Raw genomic sequence first — 20,345 nt, 5'->3', positions numbered from 1 at the left:
AGAATCAAAGACCACAACAAGTATGAGTCTTTTAATACAAAGCCTTTAAATATTATTTTGTTCAAAAGATTTCATTGTTACTCTTAAAATATAATTTTTTTTTTTTTGTCGATATCACAAATTTAACATCTAGTATGACATGATTTAACTATTTATTATTTATTAATTATTTATCAATTGAATATAATTAACTATATATAAATTAGTATTTTAGTCTCAAAATATGCAGTACACGACACTATTATTTTGATCACTTATTCGATAAAAAAACCCAAATTAGTCTTTGACTGATCTAAACGTTTTACTTTATTCTTCATTTTCATCCCTAACCCTAACATTTAAATTTAAAAAATAAAAATAAAACTTGAAACCCTATCCTTTAGTGTATTAACAAATAAAAGGGAAAAATAGAATTAAAAAAATATAATTGAAAATACTCAGCAATGTAGACTGCACAATGAGTCTTTTGAAAAACGATGCTCTCATTGATTAATGTAAATAGTCAAATGAGTCTTGAGACACAATGGTGGAGTTTGACTAAAAAGTTTGGGGTGACCGACATAATCAGCAAACAGGCAGCCATTATTCTAAATCTCAAACAAAATTAGCAAAATTAGCAATTTAGAAAACAATATCAGCAAACAGGCATCCATCATTTTAAATTTGTCATATATCTTATTTAATAAACAGAGCAATAATAATTTAAATCAACCAATTTAGCAACAACAATTTGACCATCATTCTAAATAGACATCCCACAATTTAGCAAATCATTCTAAAATCAGCAATTTAACCATTTAGCTATAATTCTAAACACACAATCAACAATTTAGTAAATCAACAAAGCACAAACACTTTGTATGCAACAAAAATCAGCAAATCAGTAACAAAAATAAGCACAAACATCTTGTTCAAACACATTGTTCAACAAATCAAGAAAATCAACAAATTTCAAACCTTTGAAGTTTTGACGACAAACGATCAAGGTGAGCTGAAGCGTGGCGAGACGAAATCAAGGCAAGGCGAGCTGAAGCGAGGTAGCAGCAGCGCAAGACGGTAAGAGGGCGGCACCGTGCGCAGGTGAGAGAGGAAGAGAGAGGATACAATTTAGGGTTTAGGTATTACATTTTGGTCATTTTATATATATATATATATATATATATATATATATATATTTGGAGTGACCACTACCCCCTCTGACCCAAACAAGATCCACCCTTGTTGAGACATATGCATTGCTAAAGAAAAGGGACCAAGCTGGCTATAAGGTGATTAAAAATTTCAACAATGCAGCTTCAACACTCATTTGAGCAAAGAAGAACAAGAGGGGAAGAACATGAAAAAAAATTGGGGAAAAATTGTAGGTTTAGGAATGAAGATGAAAAAAATTGGGTAAGATCAATAAATATTTTAGATTTTGTAATTTTTTTAAAAAAAATTGTACTATTTTCATTTTGATCTCTATTTACTCGGCACACACATGTGGCAGTGAGAGAGTTTGCATATTATATATCACATATATAATTGATCACATCACTATAATTAATAGAGTTTAACTAAACTGACATACATTGATAATTAATTTGAATTTTTGATTGAGTCAAATATCAAAATAACAATCTTACATGTTTAAGTACCAAAATAGTATTTTATCTATTAATCATAGTTTAAACTCATGAACCAAGTTCAAATATGTATCCAAATTATGTGTTTGAATACCAAAACATAATGATTATAACATTCAAATTTGTGTCAAATTGTATCTTATGAAAAGTTAATTAATCATATTTATAAATCATATAATAATAATAATAATAATAATAATAATAATAATAATAATAATAATAATAATAATAATCTCTCTCATAATAAGTGTTTAGATATTCAAACTACTTATTTTTTTTTGTATTTTTTTAATATATTTTATGATCAAGAAAGATTATGCTTAATTTATTTATTTACTTATTTTTTTCAAGAGATTATTCTAGATTTACTCCCTTGATTATTATCTAAGAAAAAACAAATAAATTATTTACTTTTTTGTTCAGTTTGATCATAGTATTTATTTTATTTTTTTTTTGTTCAAACGATTTATCATTCCTTTTTCTTCGTTTGTTTGAGTTAATATAACTTTTTTTAATAAAAAATTAATAATTAATCACACACTGAAAATACGCTAACACAATGAAGCATAGAAGACATCAACCACGTGATGACAACACTAGAAAGATCTGTGAAAGATTTGGTCGGATAAAGTATGAGGGGACGCATGCAGTAGAGAGCACACTTGTGAACTTCATGCAAATTGTCCCAATCATTGCCGTTCGATCATACAATATGATTAATTGATGTCAACTATAATTTCTACTCCTTTTAAATATATGCTATACAGTATATGTTCCAAATTGTTGTCAATGTTTTCAGCCTCACTCATCATTCAATTATTTCGATATGTATTTTGTCAATTTGTTATATTCCTTGGCTCTTAGTCAATATTCGTTTAGGATATTTGGATAGATGACTCAATGTGGTCAAATATCAATATCATATCCGAAATAGAGAAGTGTAATTTTGTCAAATTGCTTTAAATAATGATTGATGTGTTTCTTTATTCACATAAATATAATATCGAATTAATGGCATGTAATGTATATAATAATAATTGAATATACAAATGAGAATAATAGTAATTAAATTTATATTGAAAATAACATTTATTTGATAATAGTTTTATTTATAATTAGAGACGAAGGAATAGCACTAATTCTATTGTTGATACTTTTAAGAGAACAATGTAACATTAAATTTTAAATTTTCCTCCATACAACTTCAAGTTTAACATTGCATTCATTTAAACCAACTATCAATTTAACATGCATCTTCTTAGTCTTTCAATGTTCTATGAACACTCGACTTTTATTGGTTAAATCAATATTTTCATTGATGATTTGATAATTTAGGATTATTATTTAAACTGAATCCATTTATTGTGTTTTATAGTGCATATCTCGGAGAGCAAGAACAAAAAAAATTCAAATTCTATTATTTTAATCTTCTCTCCCATTCATTCTTTTAAAGTGTCATTTTTTTTATAAACAATATTTTTTTAATTTTATGTTTTCAAAGTTCAAAATAAATAATTATTAGTTCAACCAAAATATCCCTAATTATTTATTGTAGAGAGGATAACAGGTGAAATAAAATAATAAATGTTTAGGACATTATAATTAAAAGACAAATAATTTCATAAAAAACAACAAAAATTAGTTTTATTGGCATGCATAAATAACCTGAAAATAACACTTAAATAGAACAGAAGTAATATTTGTTTTTGACTCTCTACTATGTAAAAAAGATAGGCTAAATAGAGATAAAGTTCCTTCAATTTAAAAGATTTTAAGAAGATTATATATTTTTATTCTTCCGTTTTAGGTCCCTCCCTAATAGAGTGAATACAAAATTAGTGAACTCAATTATATTATGTGTAAAAAAAGTTGAAAACATCATTACACTAATATAAATATAAAATCATTAAACATTACAGACTAAAATGAATAAGAGATTTTATTTTATTTATATATATATATATATATATATATATATAATATAATATAATAACTGTAGCACCATCTATTATTTTCAAAACAAAATGTGTATTTACTCTAAATTTATTTTTAAAATTATAATTTTAATAAAAATACATTAAAAAAAAGGTTTGGAATTGGTGCATGATCTGATTGAATAAACACTTATGTAAACACTTATAACATAAGAGTTTATAGTTTATAGTAAGAGAGTTTATGTCGAAAGCTTAACTATTTACGTACATATGCTAATAAGTTCTTATGAAAATTGAAGTGTTGGCATGTGTCATTACATAAACTATTGTAAAATGTTAATATAAGTTAAAAATAAAAATAAAGATTTGGCTATAATAAAATAAGCGAAATCTTGATTATATATATATATATATATATATATATCATTCCTTCTTATAAAATTGTGCTATGTCATACAAACAACAAAGATTTGATTTGTAGAGAATTCAATGAAAAAGGAGGCATGCTAATTAATAATTTTAAATTTTAAATATAATTTTGATCATTTATTTTTTTTATTAAATATTTAATTTGGTTATTTATCTTTATTTATTTTTATTATTTATATTTTATAAATAATTAATGTTAATCATTTTCATCATATCTGTGTCAAACAACTGTAATATGATTATATTTTCATAAATTAATGAAGATCAGTTGTAAAATTAAGTGTGTAACTTATGAAGGTGGATATACGAGAAATGAGTTGAATTGTGTTTGATAAAACTGATAACTTTTTGTTAATTTGATGAAAATTGGTTGATTTTTATGAGTTACTCAGATAAGAAACAATTGAATTCAGAAGCAGTAAACAATGAAAACATAATTAATTTGACAGATATATTTATCCTGGTTCACCACTTACTTAACTACATCTAGTCCCTTCATTCAAAAGTTTTAATCTAATAATTCATATATCTTAAATTACAAAACACCTGACCCTCTAAGTCAGTCATCCTAAACAACCTGACAGTCTCAGACTTTTTAGAAACTAACCACTTTGACCCTACAAGCCAAATCTTCTTCTAACAATCTCACAACCCGGATTGAAGAAAGAACTAACCACCTTGACCCTGCAAACTAAGTATTATTCTAACAACCTGACAACCCCAAATTGAAGAAGGAACTAAGTCACTATCAGGTTGGATACAAAAAATTGAAACTTGAGTAGTTGCTACTACCAAAGCTGATAATAATAATAACTTTCACACACACAAAAAACACTCGGTAAATGTTTAGAATCTGAACAAATGTTTCTTTCTTTGAACTGTTAGATGAATTGAGAACTTTGAGTTACTCTTTTCTATTTTTTGATGAGATTCTCCTTTAGCCTTGATTGTCTATTTATTGCAAAAATTTAGATTTTAATTTAGTCTTTGTTTAATTTTAAATTATATTTTCTTTATATTAAATTAGTAAATTTTTAAATGAATTCTATTTCTATTTCTATTTCTATTTTGAAACGTTAGTATTAAGTAAAAAAAAATTATTTTGTAGAAAGGTTTAAAGCGGGCTCTATTAGCGAATGTTTACGAAAGTATTGAAATAAATAATTTATGAAATTGTGATACACTCTTTATAAATTTAACAAAATAGTTTTGTAAATAAATTAGAAATATAGAAGTGGTCCCTACAAAGAAAAAGAAGAAGTTGGCCTCGTGAGTTGGGGTGGGCATGCGATGGAAAAGCCATGTCACTCTTCCTTTCACAAAGTGGGACCCACAATGAATGATGGCACAATACATGAACATCATCATAATGATCATGAGGTCATTATTCTCAATTCCCAGCGCGTTCAACTCGCAGCGCGTCCAATTCTCTTTCATTATTTCCATTGGATTTAGTCAATAGTCAAACTATTAATCCAAACTATACTCCTACTCTTATTCCTCTCAACAGAACACACATACTACTACCAATTTTTTCATTAATATTTTATTTTTTAGAAACAATTTTTTAAGAAAATTAATTCTTTTCTCTTTTATTAATTTCAGTTTGATATATTTGTCAAAAGTTTAAATTAATATTAATGATTATTTAAATAATATTTTTTTTGTGAATTTACTTTATATTATTAATTAACCCTTTATTATAAATATATAACTATTATATATATATATTATTACAAAAATATCTCATAAATATTATAAAAAGAGAAATAAATTTTTGAAAATAAAAAAAGTAATATCTAAAGGAATAAAATTTATAAATTATCATATAAAATAAAATTATATTTGATTACAATAATTAAATCATTAAAAGTATTTAACTTTTATTATTATTAATTCTAAAGTTATACAAATAATTAATTGTGATGAGATCTTTTGATAATGATAATGTATAACTTTTTAATCCAATATACATAAAAAATTTACTCAAATCTAAAATACAAAAGGAGTCTTGAAAATATAATTTAAGACCAAAAACAATAAATTTAATACAAAAGCAATCACTTTATTATATTTATGAGTTGTTTCTTATTTAATATTCTTTTATGTTTTTATATTTAATTTAATGTAATTTTTTGTCAAATATATGAAGTTTGACCATAGAAAAAAAATATTAACAGATATTCCCATTGTTCCTTTTTAGGTGTGAATTTTTTTAAACTTTTTAAAGTTGAATTATAATTTGCATCACTTTATCAAAATAATTATATCTTGAATATAATAAATCAGTACAATGAGATGATAAATAATAATAAATACATGACATGAAAATGAAAATAATTTCATCAAAAGATAAAAAAATATTATTATTTTTGGTCTATGTAACTTAAATGAACAAATGCTTAGAAAAGGAAATAGTATTTATTAAACATTTTTTTTATTATATAAATTTACAAAAAAAGAAAACTGAATTGAATGAGATTTATTTGAACAAAACAAGAAAATATTAAAAAAATATATTACAAAACTTTATTCTACCATAAATTGAATGTAAAATTGACATTATAACACAACCATGGTTAAAAAAAGAACCAAAGTTGGACTTTGTGCATCGAAAAGCAAAGAGTGTATGAGCTACATTAAACTTTAAAGCCTAGGTAGATAGCAATACATTTTAATATGATTGAATGCAATTTGGCACCCTGACACAAGTCATCATTAACTCTATTTCATGTTTCTCTCTTTATCAATCTATCTTTTTCACCACTCTTCTCCATAGTATGTATCTATATATAGTCCCATCTATCCTCCATTCTTTTTACTGTTCTCCATAAAGCCAATGCACTGCCACCATAGTCCATAGCCTAACCCCATTTTCTGTCCTTCACCTCTTAACACCATTTTGCTTCTTTTTTAACCCCAAACCATTTCTTTGAGATATAGAGAACAAAACATGGGTGATAAAGAGGATGAGTTGGGTTTGGGTTTGAGTTTGAGTTTGAGTTTAGGATATGGAGCAAATGCAAATAATGCTCCTTTGAAAGTGACTCACATGCACAAGCCTCCTCAATCGGTTCCAAATCAAAGGGTTTCCTTCAATAACTTTTTCCATTTTCATGGTGTGTGATTTTTCTTCAACTCTCTCTATGTTATTGTTTTAGATTACTCTTAATATTTTGTTCATTTTTTTATACAAAAAACGCCATTTTAATTTTTTTTCACATGTTTTTTTGGATAAAACTAAATTCCCATTTTTGCTAAACCTTGAATCATGCGATGAAGAACACAAACCATTTCCTTTTTGTCTTTTAATTTTTCTTTTGATACAAAAAAAAAAAAAAGAATTTAATGTTTAAACAAAAAACCCATTTACCATTTTTTTTCTTCCTATGTTTAATTTAGTTGATGAGATGGATACAACTCATGTAAATGAAGAACACAAAACCCTTAAATTTAATTAAAAAACCCATTTACCATTTTTTTCTTCCTTATTTTTACTACTTTATTTTGTGTAAAATAAAGGCTTTAAGTTTGTTATTAATTACACTATTGCCATTAAAGTCTCACGTGCACATCACGTAGCAGATCTGAGTTCCGAAACGAGGTCGTTTATCGGTGGAATAGACGTGAACTCGCCGGCGACGGCTGCGTGCGACGATGAGAATGGAGGTTCATCTCCGAACAGTACAGTGTCAAGTATCAGCGGAAAGCGAAGCGAGAGAGAAGGAAATGGAGAAGAGAACGACGCAGTTGAGAGAGCCTCTTGTTCTCGAGGAGGGAGCGACGACGATGATGGAGGAGGATGCGGCGGCGACGGTGACTCTTCAAGGAAGAAGCTGAGATTATCGAAGGAACAATCGGTGTTGCTGGAAGAAACATTCAAAGAGCACAACACATTGAATCCGGTTAGTTTGTTGTAGCGGTATTTTCTGTAATTTCATTGTAGGGCAAGGGGCTTATTTGGAATTTCATGCTAGTTAATTTGGTTATCAGTGCCATAATTCAGTTACAGTATTAAGGCATAATTTCTGCTTTATTTTGACCTTGACTTTGTCTTTTTTCAATTTTATTACTATTATTTTATATTTATATTTTGAGTTTGTCTTTCCTCTTTAATCAATTATTATTATTATTATTTAGAAACAAAAGCAAGCATTGGCAAAGCAGTTGAATCTGATGCCCAGACAAGTGGAGGTGTGGTTTCAAAACAGGAGAGCAAGGTGAGGTTTTTCTTCTTATAAGGGCATTACTGTCATTTTGTATATCACTTTAATAATAATAATAATAATAATAATAATAACAACAATAATAATAATAACAATAATAATAATAATAATAATAATAATAATAATAATAATAATAATTTAATTTAATTTAATTTATATACATGGTATAAAGAGCTTTTACAATGACAATCATCTAAAATCAATTGTTGTGACATTTGTAAGTCTGTTGCATACCATACGTTACTCCACTATGTTTAGATCCTATTTAATTGATTTTGTTGTTTCTAATCAAAATCTTAGTATTCTTCTTTCAAACAAATCTATTATGAGATTGAGATTTCACACATTTGAGAGTGATTAATAACACAACTTAACTTTTATGAGACATTAAAAAGATTTGAAGTTGTATGGTGGTAATTTATATAAGAAAACAGCATGTATAAATAACAAATCATTATTAAAACATGTCAACTTCAAAAGATGGATGTGGTGGATTTGCTGTCTGTTCCATTTTCTCATGGAAGGCAAAAAGTGATGTTGAGTGTATTTTGCAGAACCAAGTTGAAGCAAACTGAAGTGGATTGCGAATACTTGAAGAGATGCTGTGAGACTCTAACCGAAGAGAATAGGAGGTTGCAAAAGGAAGTGCAAGAACTTAGGGCATTGAAGTTATCCCCACAACTCTACATGCACATGAACCCTCCCACCACTCTTACAATGTGCCCTTCGTGTGAGCGTGTCGCAGTGTCATCTGCATCCTCTTCATCAGCCAACGTCCCCTCTGCTCTGGCTCCAGCTAATCGCAACTCGATAGGCCCAAGCGTTCAGCGGCCAGTACCTCTCAACCCTTGGGCGGCAATGTCTATCCAAAACCGTTCCCGACCATGAATTTTCGTCCCCGAATCAGTAGGGTAAAGTTCAAGCTTTAGGCAGAGGGACATTTTAGATGCTAGACAGAAAAATGAATTAATTCTATAGTGCACTTTACTTTAGTGTTGGTTCACTAGGACTTGAGCTTATGACTTTGGTTAACTTTTAAGTCTAGGCTTATTTTATTTTGGGCCTAGAGATAACATGTTTTACTCAACTTTAGGGTGTGTAAAGTTTGGACATGTTAAAGTAGGTTGTGTTTTTCATATGCTAAATTAGTTTTTTTATAAACTTTGAAAGGATGAAAAGGAGAATCCGAATCTGTTTTATATAATATACTTTTCTCATGTGATTTGTCATACATACCACTTGCTTAGAAAAAGGTTGGATTTTGTGCAAAAGATTGGAGAGGGGACAAATTAAGGGGATTCCCATGAGGGGATAGTTGTGGTCTCAATTAGAAATGATTTTGTCTATCTTTTGTTCTGATTCTTATTGCTTTTGGTCTTTATACTCGAACATGGGATTGAGTGAGTCATATTGTGGGGGACTCAGCTTTGGCTGGTTGTGTGCTAATACTTCATACTCCTCCAAATGTGGATTTCCATTACCATTTAGCAAAGAGTTGACAATAGTGAACATAGGTAAATGTGGTAAAGCACTAGTGAGAGTTCTCTGAATTATCAAAAGTATACACATAATTTATCTATATTGCTAGTGCTGTCTTTGATTTGATTCGGACAACAAAACTTAGGGTATGCTTAATTAGATTATCAAAAACAGTTTTTGAAAGAACAACAAACTTTTAAATACAAAAAACTGTTTTGAAAAAGTATAATCAAATAGGCCCTTACTATTTGTCCTTTTCGGTCTCTTCCAATTATCTTCTGTTTTTGGCTAATCCTATCAGCCCATTTGAAAATTTCGTCCATTTAATAGATCTTCTGATGATATGGGTTTTAATTTCTGTACAACACAAATCAAGTACATCACATTTCATTTGGCTGAATGCATCAAACTAAAAAATTGTTAGTGAATGTTTGTCCAATGTAATGGTTAAAAAAATTTGAGCTACACTAACATATTGAATATTATTTACTCTGAATACAAATTTTAGGTAAAGCTTAATATAAAATTTTCAAATCCAAAGCAAATGCTACATTTTGTCACTTACAGTCAAACTGAGATTTAGAGGAAAAATTAATTTTACTTCACAGTAACTAAACTTCTGTAGTTTATACTAAAATCACTTGACACTTAAAATCAATTCTTATGGTTTCCACAGGTGGTGACACAACAGTTCCAATAAAAATATATTTCCCAAATATCTCAGTACATTGATTTTTGTAGTTATGCAAACACATAAAAGGTAACTCAAAACAACAAATTTAAAAAAAAAAAAAGAAACAGAAAATTGCTAAGAAATCAAACTGTATTTACGGTATCGGTCAAGAAACGTAGAATGCAACCATGGCCTGCCCTTTCTGTCAATTTTTCATGAATCCGAAGACATTGATCGCAAGTTGGACGATCTCCAGTAGCTAAGCCTCTATATAAATACCTATGAAGAATAACAACCTCTTAGGACAGACAGAAAATAGAGGTGGAAATATCATAGATTATCTACTATAGTAACCATAAATTATCTACTATATTATCAATCATACTTGCTTAACTGTCTTAAAACATCAAATTCCTACAATTACAACTAAAAAATAAAAAGAAGACTGTTATATCAAACAAATCAGAGACCCTTTGAAATTTTATTCAAACAAATATAGCAATTATTTTAGGTTACAAATGAAAAGAAAACATAAATTGTCACGTTAATTTTCCCCCCTTATTGTCTACCTTTTCTACCAATATTAGAGAGAATTTACTTGTGAGATTAAGAACTTAAGGGTTGCTCCAAACAATGCAAATCAAAATGAAATTTTCATCACTTGAGTACCAATGTATTAATACTATGGTAAGAATTGTTGGCAATGACACAACAAAAACCCCGTCACACCGGGTCCATCACATTTAATATTGTAAAATAGAGATCTAAAGTGTAAAATATGACCATTTGAATCAAAAGTAGCCAATACGAAAACCAACTGCTCAAACATGATCTGCAATCTAGTAAATGCATGTATTTTATAAGAAGGAATTAGTGCATTCTATAATATAATTCTAGTTTGCGATGTTTCAATACTTATCATATTCTCTCATCATGTCTTAAAACAATACTTCTCTTATTCTAATTTCTCAACACTCAACACAAACAAGTCTTGCAAGTTGCAACAGTAAAAAAGATTAAAGGTTCTTTTTTTATGTTGTCTCCTTGGAGCATGAAAAACACACGCAGGGTGAGGTCTTGCAAGCATATAAATGCCATGCAAATACAGCAGCAAACAGTTCAGAGTTATCAGGTAAGATTTCTCCTTCAAAAAATTTAAGCATTGCTACTTGGGAAGTAATTTCTCTATCAAGGCAAGATAACACAACTCACGAGGGTCTGTCTTTTCTACCATGCAAGACCATTGTCTAGGCCATATGGACATATAATGAACAAAATATTTGTTAATTTTTAAGCACTTGAGAACTAGGTATAAATGGGAAGCAATCAAGCATCATGAAATTCACAACCTGAAAAGTCCAAGAAACAGTTCACAATAATTCTACATATCGAGTGATTATAGGAGATTGACTGAGTGATTTTACTTATAGGACTAAATGAGTGAATAAGCATGATTTTACCCTAAAGGAGGTTATTGATAATGTGTGAGGTTCGTATTGCAAACTGGATGCCTTGGATGAGTTTGCTGCTGAGGATGGGATATCTGATATATAACCAACCAACTAAAAGAGATCGAATTGGCTACATAGGAGATGTGCTAGTTTTGCTACATTTCACAAGGTGCTTAGTGGACGAGAATGAGAAGTACGGTTAAGGAATGGAGGTAAGTAATAACAAGGTGGGGAGAGACAGAGTCCATTTCTGTAGAGATCAATACCCTTTTTTAATCTCCCAAGTCAGAAATGAGGACTTTAAGGGTTATATTGAACTTCTAAAGTAAAGGTGTGGGTGGCTATTTGAATTTCAGATCCTCAGGATTTTTTACCTATAACTCCTTTTTTGAGTTCCTTGTTTCAAATCCTTCTCATCAGGGAGTTGGTAATCTGGCTTCAGCAGTTTCTTAGGTGTTGCTAATAATCCTTAAGCTAAGCTTATGGCTATTTTTCTTGGCTTGAAGCTTGCTAGAACCATTGGTTGTAGTAAGCTTTGCTGCTATTCAGATTCCAAGTCTGTGATTGATATTATTACTAAGCCTACCAGCAAGAATCACTGCTATGCTTTGGTTATAGCCAAAGTTGTTGAACTTAGATTGGGCAGTGTCTCTTCTTCACTCGCATAGAGAAGGGAATGCGAGCGCTGACTTCATTGCTAAATTAGGTTATAGCAATGATGACAAAGCTCCCTTTACAGTTCTGGCTTTGGCTAGGAAACAAATGCTTAAAGGATAACACAACTATAGGTGGCAGGGACCAGGGAATCCTAGCTACAACGATGACTAACTATAAACCTCAGATTATCAAAACTTTACCATCATTCAAGCAAATTTGCATCCAAAAAGAATCAGAATCTATCCAAGTAAAAAGGACATGTGAAAATGAATTGAAACAAGATATCTGATCACTCACTTCATTAGGATATCATAGTATTCAGGATCCAAGGAAGAAAGCATCCCATCCACATCTTTTATAGCCATTATTGCTCTATGCACAACAATCCAATGTGCCGACTGCCATAAAGATACATGAAAAATATGCTGTGAATTCAACAAATTACAAATCTTAACTTAAAAAACACTAGTCATTACTAGTAGAAATCAGCTTAAAAAACACTGTTTTGTTTCCCCAACATCAATAGCTTGTGGTCTTTAAGTAATTTGAAAACTCCAATTGTACCAAAACTCTAAAGTATGAAAATAATTTCTTATTTTTTTTCTTTAAAAAAATACTAGTCTTTTTGGCTAGACAAAATATAGGTGAGTTCTAAGGTGGACCACCTTCATAAGTGGTTCACCGTGGACCAATATTTAAAAATCATTAGAAGTAATAACTCATAACCCTCTCCCTCTTTATAGATAACAATTACTTGATTTATATCAATTCAATACTAGATACATATTTGTTGTCCTTTATTTTTATCTGAGTATAATCTAAGTCGTAGAAATGAAGATGAACAAAAAAAAAGATGTTTGCAATCCTTGTAATTTTAAACATTTTTCAAGTACTTGATCAAGGTGGAGCACCGGACCTAGTCCATTTTAGAATTTTCCCGAAACATATTACTTAAAATCAAAAGCTAAAACACTGTTTCAGTTCTAACAGCCCAAATCTAATACACACAAAATAGTATCAATTTTTCTTCAAAAATATATTAAAAAAGTAAAAATAAAAACTAAAAAGATAAAGGGGGTAAGGGAAACACCTTGCAACGTTCATCACTAGTCATGGCATAGGTACCTTCAAGGGCAGTTTTAAGGGCTTCCACGGGTTTAAACCTAAATTAGCATAAAAATTAATAATTATTGATTAAGGTTCAGCATTGATTTGATTAATCAGAAAAATGAAATTACACAAGAAAGAGAGAGAGAGAGAGAGAGAGTAAATGAAATAACTGTTTGAGTAAGCTTTCGATCTTGCGTGTTTTGTGTTCAATTCTGGTAATAATGGCTTCTGCATTATCAGATTCAACAAATCCTTCAGCACCTGCCATAGATATCACAATCTCTTTGCGGTTTTACTTGAGCTTCAATTTTCCTTCCTAAGCGACAGAAAATGTGTTTCTTTTCTTTTCCCCCAACAACCAAACAACGACCACTCTATGAGAGTAATTGCAGCAACATAACAAATTATAAATAAATGTAGAAGATTTCTAGTTTCACCCCCCAAAATTCTAAGTTACACCCCCTAACAATTTTTAAAAATATAAACTTCACCAGATTATCTTTAATTCATCAAATTTTCAAATCCAACATAAATGTATTTTAGTTAAATTTACGTAAATTGAATTTATATAGATATACTTAAATTGAATTTGAACAATCTTGAATGGAATTTCTTTTATAATTTATATTGAAATTCATAATTATCACTTCTATATTTGTTGTGTTGGAAATTATAATGTGAGTTAAAAGAAGGTGAAAATGACTCAATCATTGCAATGAAGTATAATTTTACCTTATTTTATGTTATTATTTCTAAAATGTTATATATTTTATTAACTTTTTAATACATTTGAGTAATAATTATCATTAAAGTAATTTTGAGAATACGTTTTTTTTATTATATAAAATTAAGAATATTAATTATTATTTATTAATTTTTAATATGTATGAGATTAATTACTTTTGATTATAATAATAATAAATAGAATTGAAGTATAAAAAAATTATTATCAAGAAATTTGAGTAAGTTTTTTCTTATCTTAATCGGTCATTTTAACCCTTCACCAATTATTCAATCTTCACGATGATTAAAAATATCTAAGAACATAATGACATTTTTTCTTAAGCCATAATTGACTAGACTTTATGTGCATATATGCACTATATTTGAACCGATCCATGAGACACATAAGTAGAGTTCAGAAATGGGTTGATTCAGTTCAACCCGCTTTGTAACGAGTAGTAAATATTTAAGTTTAGTTTGACTCAACATTTTTTTAATAATTAAAATTTATATAAAAAAATTTAGACCTTCCAAAATACTAGAATATATAACATATAACACCATAAAAGAAGACGTGACCACCACACTCAAAATAGACCTTAAGATTTTAGCTTTTAGGTGTTTTTTCTTTCTTTCTTTTTGACTTTCTTTCTGATTTAGTGAGTTAAACCTTTTTAAATTCTTATTAGATTTCTTTTTTGTTTCGTAAGTAAATTGAGTTGAACATGAGAAATTAAGTTGGCTATTTTTTTTTTTTTTTTTTTTTTTTTTTTTTTTTTTTTTTACAATAAAGTAAGAATGATTCATTTTTGAAAATAAATTATTTAATATTTTCCTTCTAAAAATGGATTAATTTAAAGTTCAAAAGATCTACCATTTTGACACGTTTATATATACACCATAGAAAATAAAAAGTTTAATTTATTTTATTTTTATCAATTTATTAAATCGATCCCTCAATTTAAAAATTTATCAATTTTCATTTTTTATTATGATTTTTTAACTAAAAAATAACAATATAATATACTTTAAATAAGACGGTAGATTATACGATGATATAAAATGATTAATATCCATAAAATTGTAATAACATAATTTAAAATCTTAACTTTCAACTTTGATTTATTTATTTATTTTTGTATTTAAATTAATGTCATATGAATAACTAATGCATCTAAATAATTTTATATTATGAAATTTTACGGTACATTATTTAAAATATAATAAATCATCATTTTTATAGTTCAAAAATTTAAAAAAGAGATCAAAACTATCAACTTTTAAAATAAGACATTAATTTCATTAATAGATAAAAATAAAGAGACTAAAATTATAATTAATATAAAATAAAATTATACGTTGCATATTAAGTTATTGGTTAATTATAGGCCACGTAATTTTCATTCTTGAAATGGACCCTTATTTGTTATAGAACCACACATCTTCAACAAACTAAATTAAATAGGGACTTCACAAAATATATCTTTCTACTTCTAGTCTATAATATATACCATAATCACTTATCTCAAATTAACTTCTATCATTACACATATACAACATCATGAACAAAAAAACATGCATTGCTATGGTTCCTTGTCCTGGACTTAGCCATTTAATTCCACTTGTTGAATTTGCAAAACTATTAGTCCATAACCATATTCAATTTCATGTCACATTCCTTGTTCCCACGTTTGGTCCATTATCCTCTTCCATGCAAGACATTTTATATTCTCTTCCACCAAACATTGATTTTATTCTTCTTCCTCAAGTAAAGAATCTTCCACCAAATCTTGAACCTGCATCACAAATGAAACTCATTGTTAAAAACTCTGTTCCGTTTCTCATTGAAGAAGTGGAATCACTCATTTCTAAAACTCACCTTGTTTCTTTAGTCTTTGGTGTATTTTCAACTGATGTACATGAAGTTGCTAAACAATTCAACCTTTCTTCTTACATTTTCTATGCTTCAGGAGCTGTTTCATTGTCATTCCTTCACACTCTTCCAAATCTTGATGAAAAACTTTCCTCTGAGGTAAAGTCCTTAGAATCAGCTTATGAAACTTTGAATATTCCAGGTAGTGTTATCCCTTATCACATCAAAGATATTCCAGATCCACTTTTATGTGAAAGATCAAGTGATGTATACAAATTATTTCTTGAAGTGTGTACAGAATTTTCATTAGTTGATGGTGTTATAATCAACACTTTCACTGATTTGGAACCAGAGGTCATAAGGGTTCTTCAAGAAAAAAAGAAACCTTTTGTTTATCCTGTGGGACCCATCATTAGAAAAGAGTCAAATAATAATAAAGATAACATTTTGATGTGTTTAAAGTGGTTGGAGAATCAACCACCAAGTTCTGTTATTTATGTTTGTTTTGGGAGTGGTGGGACCCTATCTCATGAACAATTCAATGAATTAGCATTTGGATTAGAATTGAGTGGTTGCAAGTTTTTGTGGGTTGTGAGAGTTCCAAGTAATGATGTTAGTTCTGCTTATTTTGTTGGAAAAAAAGAGGATCCATTGGAGTATTTACCAAATGGTTTTTTGGAAAGAACCAAAGACAAAGGGTTAGTGGTTCCATCATGGGCCCCACAAGTTGAGATTCTTGGTCATGAATCAATTGGTGGATTTTTGAGTCATTGTGGTTGGAGTTCAACTTTGGAGAGTGTGGTTAATGGTGTGCCTATGATTGCATGGCCATTGTTTGCAGAACAAAGAATGAATGCTAGAGAACTTGTTGATGTGTTAAAAGTGGGTGTGAGGGCAAAAGTTGATGATGAAAATGGGATAGTGAAAAGAGATGAAGTTGTTAAAGCTATAAAGAGAATAAAGGAAGGTGATGAAAGTTTGGAAATAAAGAACAGAATTAAAGAATTGAGTGTTTCTGCTGCTAATGCACTAAGGGAACATGGTTCTTCTAAGAAGGCACTTTCTGATTTAGCACTGAGATGGCATATATAACTTCACCAAGTAGCTAAAATATCTCATAGTCATTTTCGTTTTCGCAACATGTTTTTTCTTCATCAGTTAATTTAATTTTCAAATGTGTTTTTCATTAGTCAATTTAATTCATAAAATTATTAATAAAAAAAGAGTTTAATGATATATTTAATTTCGATACGTTTAATATTATAATAGTAGCATCTTAGGTATTTAAAAAACCAAATGACTGTTTCGTTTTATATTAATATTTGAATTTTGATCTTGAATATTAATTAATCCTATGCCTGACCCTATGGTAGCAAATATTTTACACCAGTTCAAAATAGCAAGTATCAATAGAGATCTTAAATGCTCATCCAATGTAAGTAAAACTTTTCTTTTCTCTAGTTAAATCAAGGGTACCTTCCAAATGCAAGATATTAGATAGTAGTTTATGATATACTTAGATTTATTAGATTTTTATATTGTACTAACTAATTTTTATAAAATTGGTTTGCCAAGAAGATATCATTGACGGTATTTAGAAGTAGAAATAGGTTAACTCAAGTTAAACTTTACAAGATCTGAGATATTTAAGATATAAGTTTGATCTGAATTATGTCATTGACTTGTTTTAGATCTGCATGAAAATAAAATACAATCTATAATAGAAGAAAACTTGAAAAGTGGTCATACCTTTTATGATAGTTAATTAATTTATTACTGTTTTGGCTAATAATGCTTAAGTATGTATAATTTGTAAGTCAGGGCAAACTATAATTGCTGTAGGGGAGTGTACCTGCACCAAAAACAATGAGGCTAAAAGAGAATCACCCAATAATTCTAAATGTTATGATCAAAAGGATTGGTTTTGATGATGTAATTAAAGAATTTGGCAGTCCAACTACATATTAATTGAAGTATATGATTTTTAACTCTTACACTACATAACTTCAATGACCAAGAATTATATACGCAAGCGCTTACATCACATTTCACTTATTCCACAAAATAATGGTAAATTATAGGGCAGGTCAGTTGTCTTCTTTGAAATATTCATGAAAGTGTGTTAGTGTTTTGAACATTAATTCTGTATAAAAGAGTGTTCACTAAATATGAATCCATCTTACAAAATATATCTTGTCTTTCATCATGGAGAAAAAAAGATGCATTGCTATGATTCCTTCACCAGGACTAAGCCATTTAATTCCACTAGTTGAATTTGCCAAACTATTACTCCAAAAACACAATGAATTCATCATCACATTCCTCATTCCAACATTTGGTCCTTTATCTTCTTCCATGCAATCCATCTTAAACACTCTTCCACCAAACATGAACTTCACTGTTCTTCCTCAACTCAACAACATTCAACAAGACCTTCCAATTGAACCTGCAACACAAATGAAACTCATTGTTAAAAACTCAGTTCCATTTCTCATTGAAGAAGTGAAATCACTCATTTCAAAAACACACCTTATTGCATTAGTCTTCAGCATGTTTTCAACTGATGCACATGATGTTGCTAAACAATTCAATCTCTTATCTTACCTTTTCTTTTCATCAGGAGCTGTTTTATTCTCTTTCTTTCTCACTCTTCCAAATCTTGATCAATCTGCTAATACCTCTAAATTCTTAGAATCATGTTATGAAACAGTTAATATTCCAGGTGTTGAAATTCCTTTCCATGTCAAAGAGTTACCTGACCCAATTCTATGTGAAAGGTCAAGTGATACATACAAATCATTACTTGATTTGTGTCAAAAACTCACATTGTTTGATGGTGTTATAATCAATACTTTCACTGATTTAGAACAAGATGTCATAAGGGTACTTCAAGAAAGAGAGAAACTTTGTGTTTATCCAATTGGACCCATCATTAGAAAAGAATCTAACAATGAAACAAACATGGAAGTGTGTTTAAGGTGGTTGGAAAATCAACCACCAAGTTCTGTTCTTTTTGTCTCTTTTGGAAGTGGTGGAACACTTTCTTATCAACAACTTCATGAATTAGCATTTGGTTTAGAAATTAGTGGTTGCAAGTTCTTGTGGGTTGTGAGAGTTCCAAGTAAAAATTCAAGTTCTGCTTATTTTAGTAAACAAAATGATGATCCATTAGAGTATTTACCAAATGGTTTTTTGGAAAGAACCAAAGACAAAGGGTTAGTGGTTGCATCATGGGCCCCACAAGTTGAGATTCTTGTTCATGAATCAATTGGTGGATTTTTGAGTCATTGTGGTTGGAGTTCAACTTTGGAGAGTGTGGTTAATGGTGTGCCTATGATTGCATGGCCATTGTTTGCAGAACAAAAAATGAATGCTAAAGAACTTGTTGATGTGTTAAAAGTGGGTGTGAGGGCAAAAGTTGATGATGAAAATGGAATAGTGAAAAGAGATGAAGTTGTTAAAGCTATAAAGGGAATAATGGAAGGTGATGAAAGTTTGGAAATAAGGAAGAGAATTAAAGAATTGAGTGTTGGTGCTGCTAATGCATTAAGTGAACATGGTTCTTCTATGAAGGCACTTTCTGACTTAGTAGTGAAATTGCATGACTATTGAGTGGCTTGTAGAAATTATTAATAATGTAATCATGTTACATTTTTCTTATAGTTTATTTCATGAGTTACATGTATCATTTGGATGTTGAATTTGATGGCAACATTTTGAGTATTTTTCACCTATTCTTTATGTGGTGATTAAGTATTGAACTATTGAATTGAAGCTCATGAATCTTGGAATTTAAAACTAAAAATTGCCAAATTTAAATGAAATATGAATTGCAAGATGAACACAAAAAATTGTTAATCAGTTCAAAGTTAAATTCTTACATTTAGAAGATACAATCCTATATGAAATCATCACTAATATGAGATAAAAATTATGAACTTTCTTGTTCAATGATTCATGGTGAATCAATAAACTTTCTCACTCAACTTTTCTTTTTCTTTCCTCATATGTTTTTCCTCTCTCTATTGTGTAATTCTGAATTCAACATCATAACCAACTTCAAAACTAATCTAGACATTTTATACTATAGTCAATCTAAACGTTATCTCACAATTGTGTTCATTTCATTAGTCAATGTCAAATCTCTAATACAATTCTTTTAAAA

The 20,345-nt window shown here is 29.0% G+C and overlaps 4 protein-coding genes across 5 annotated transcripts; 3 read left to right on the top strand and 1 right to left on the bottom strand.

The window, feature by feature from the left end:
• The first annotated feature begins 6,551 nt into the window (after positions 1 to 6,551).
• LOC101494992 (homeobox-leucine zipper protein HAT3) lies at positions 6,552 to 9,443 on the top strand. The gene is made up of 4 exons (XM_004515315.4): positions 6,552 to 7,107; positions 7,574 to 7,893; positions 8,129 to 8,208; positions 8,769 to 9,443. Exons 1-4 carry the CDS (start codon positions 6,942 to 6,944, stop codon positions 9,100 to 9,102), a joined length of 900 nt encoding a protein of 299 aa, XP_004515372.1. The 5' UTR covers positions 6,552 to 6,941; the 3' UTR covers positions 9,103 to 9,443.
• Positions 9,444 to 9,706: 263 nt separating this feature from the next.
• On the bottom strand, positions 9,707 to 13,975 carry LOC101494673 (actin-related protein 2/3 complex subunit 5A). 2 transcript variants are annotated; one of them, XM_012711773.3, is made up of 5 exons: positions 13,755 to 13,975; positions 13,565 to 13,637; positions 12,772 to 12,872; positions 10,525 to 10,645; positions 9,707 to 10,050 (listed from the first exon to the last, which is right to left on the bottom strand). In XM_012711773.3, exons 1-5 carry the CDS (start codon positions 13,850 to 13,852, stop codon positions 9,991 to 9,993), a joined length of 453 nt encoding a protein of 150 aa, XP_012567227.1. In that variant the 5' UTR covers positions 13,853 to 13,975; the 3' UTR covers positions 9,707 to 9,990. The 2 variants fall into 2 exon arrangements, with proteins under 2 accessions (XP_012567227.1, XP_004515371.1); XM_004515314.4 differs by lacking the exon at positions 9,707 to 10,050 and having other exon boundaries at positions 10,374 to 10,645; positions 13,755 to 13,974.
• Positions 13,976 to 15,759: 1,784 nt separating this feature from the next.
• LOC101494364 (hydroquinone glucosyltransferase) lies at positions 15,760 to 17,416 on the top strand. The gene has a single exon (XM_004515313.4). It carries the CDS (start codon positions 15,869 to 15,871, stop codon positions 17,270 to 17,272), a length of 1,404 nt encoding a protein of 467 aa, XP_004515370.1. The 5' UTR covers positions 15,760 to 15,868; the 3' UTR covers positions 17,273 to 17,416.
• A 907-nt stretch (positions 17,417 to 18,323) lies between these two features.
• Positions 18,324 to 19,903, top strand: UGT72AB1 (hydroquinone glucosyltransferase). Its single transcript, XM_004515312.4, has one exon. It carries the CDS (start codon positions 18,386 to 18,388, stop codon positions 19,790 to 19,792), a length of 1,407 nt encoding a protein of 468 aa, XP_004515369.1. The 5' UTR covers positions 18,324 to 18,385; the 3' UTR covers positions 19,793 to 19,903.
• The last annotated feature ends 442 nt before the right edge of the window (positions 19,904 to 20,345 follow it).

Source organism: Cicer arietinum, chromosome 7, assembly GCF_000331145.2.
Source record: "Cicer arietinum cultivar CDC Frontier isolate Library 1 chromosome 7, Cicar.CDCFrontier_v2.0, whole genome shotgun sequence".
Taxonomy (NCBI): Eukaryota; Viridiplantae; Streptophyta; class Magnoliopsida; order Fabales; family Fabaceae; genus Cicer; species Cicer arietinum.
This window is presented reverse-complemented; position numbering and strand designations above follow the sequence as displayed.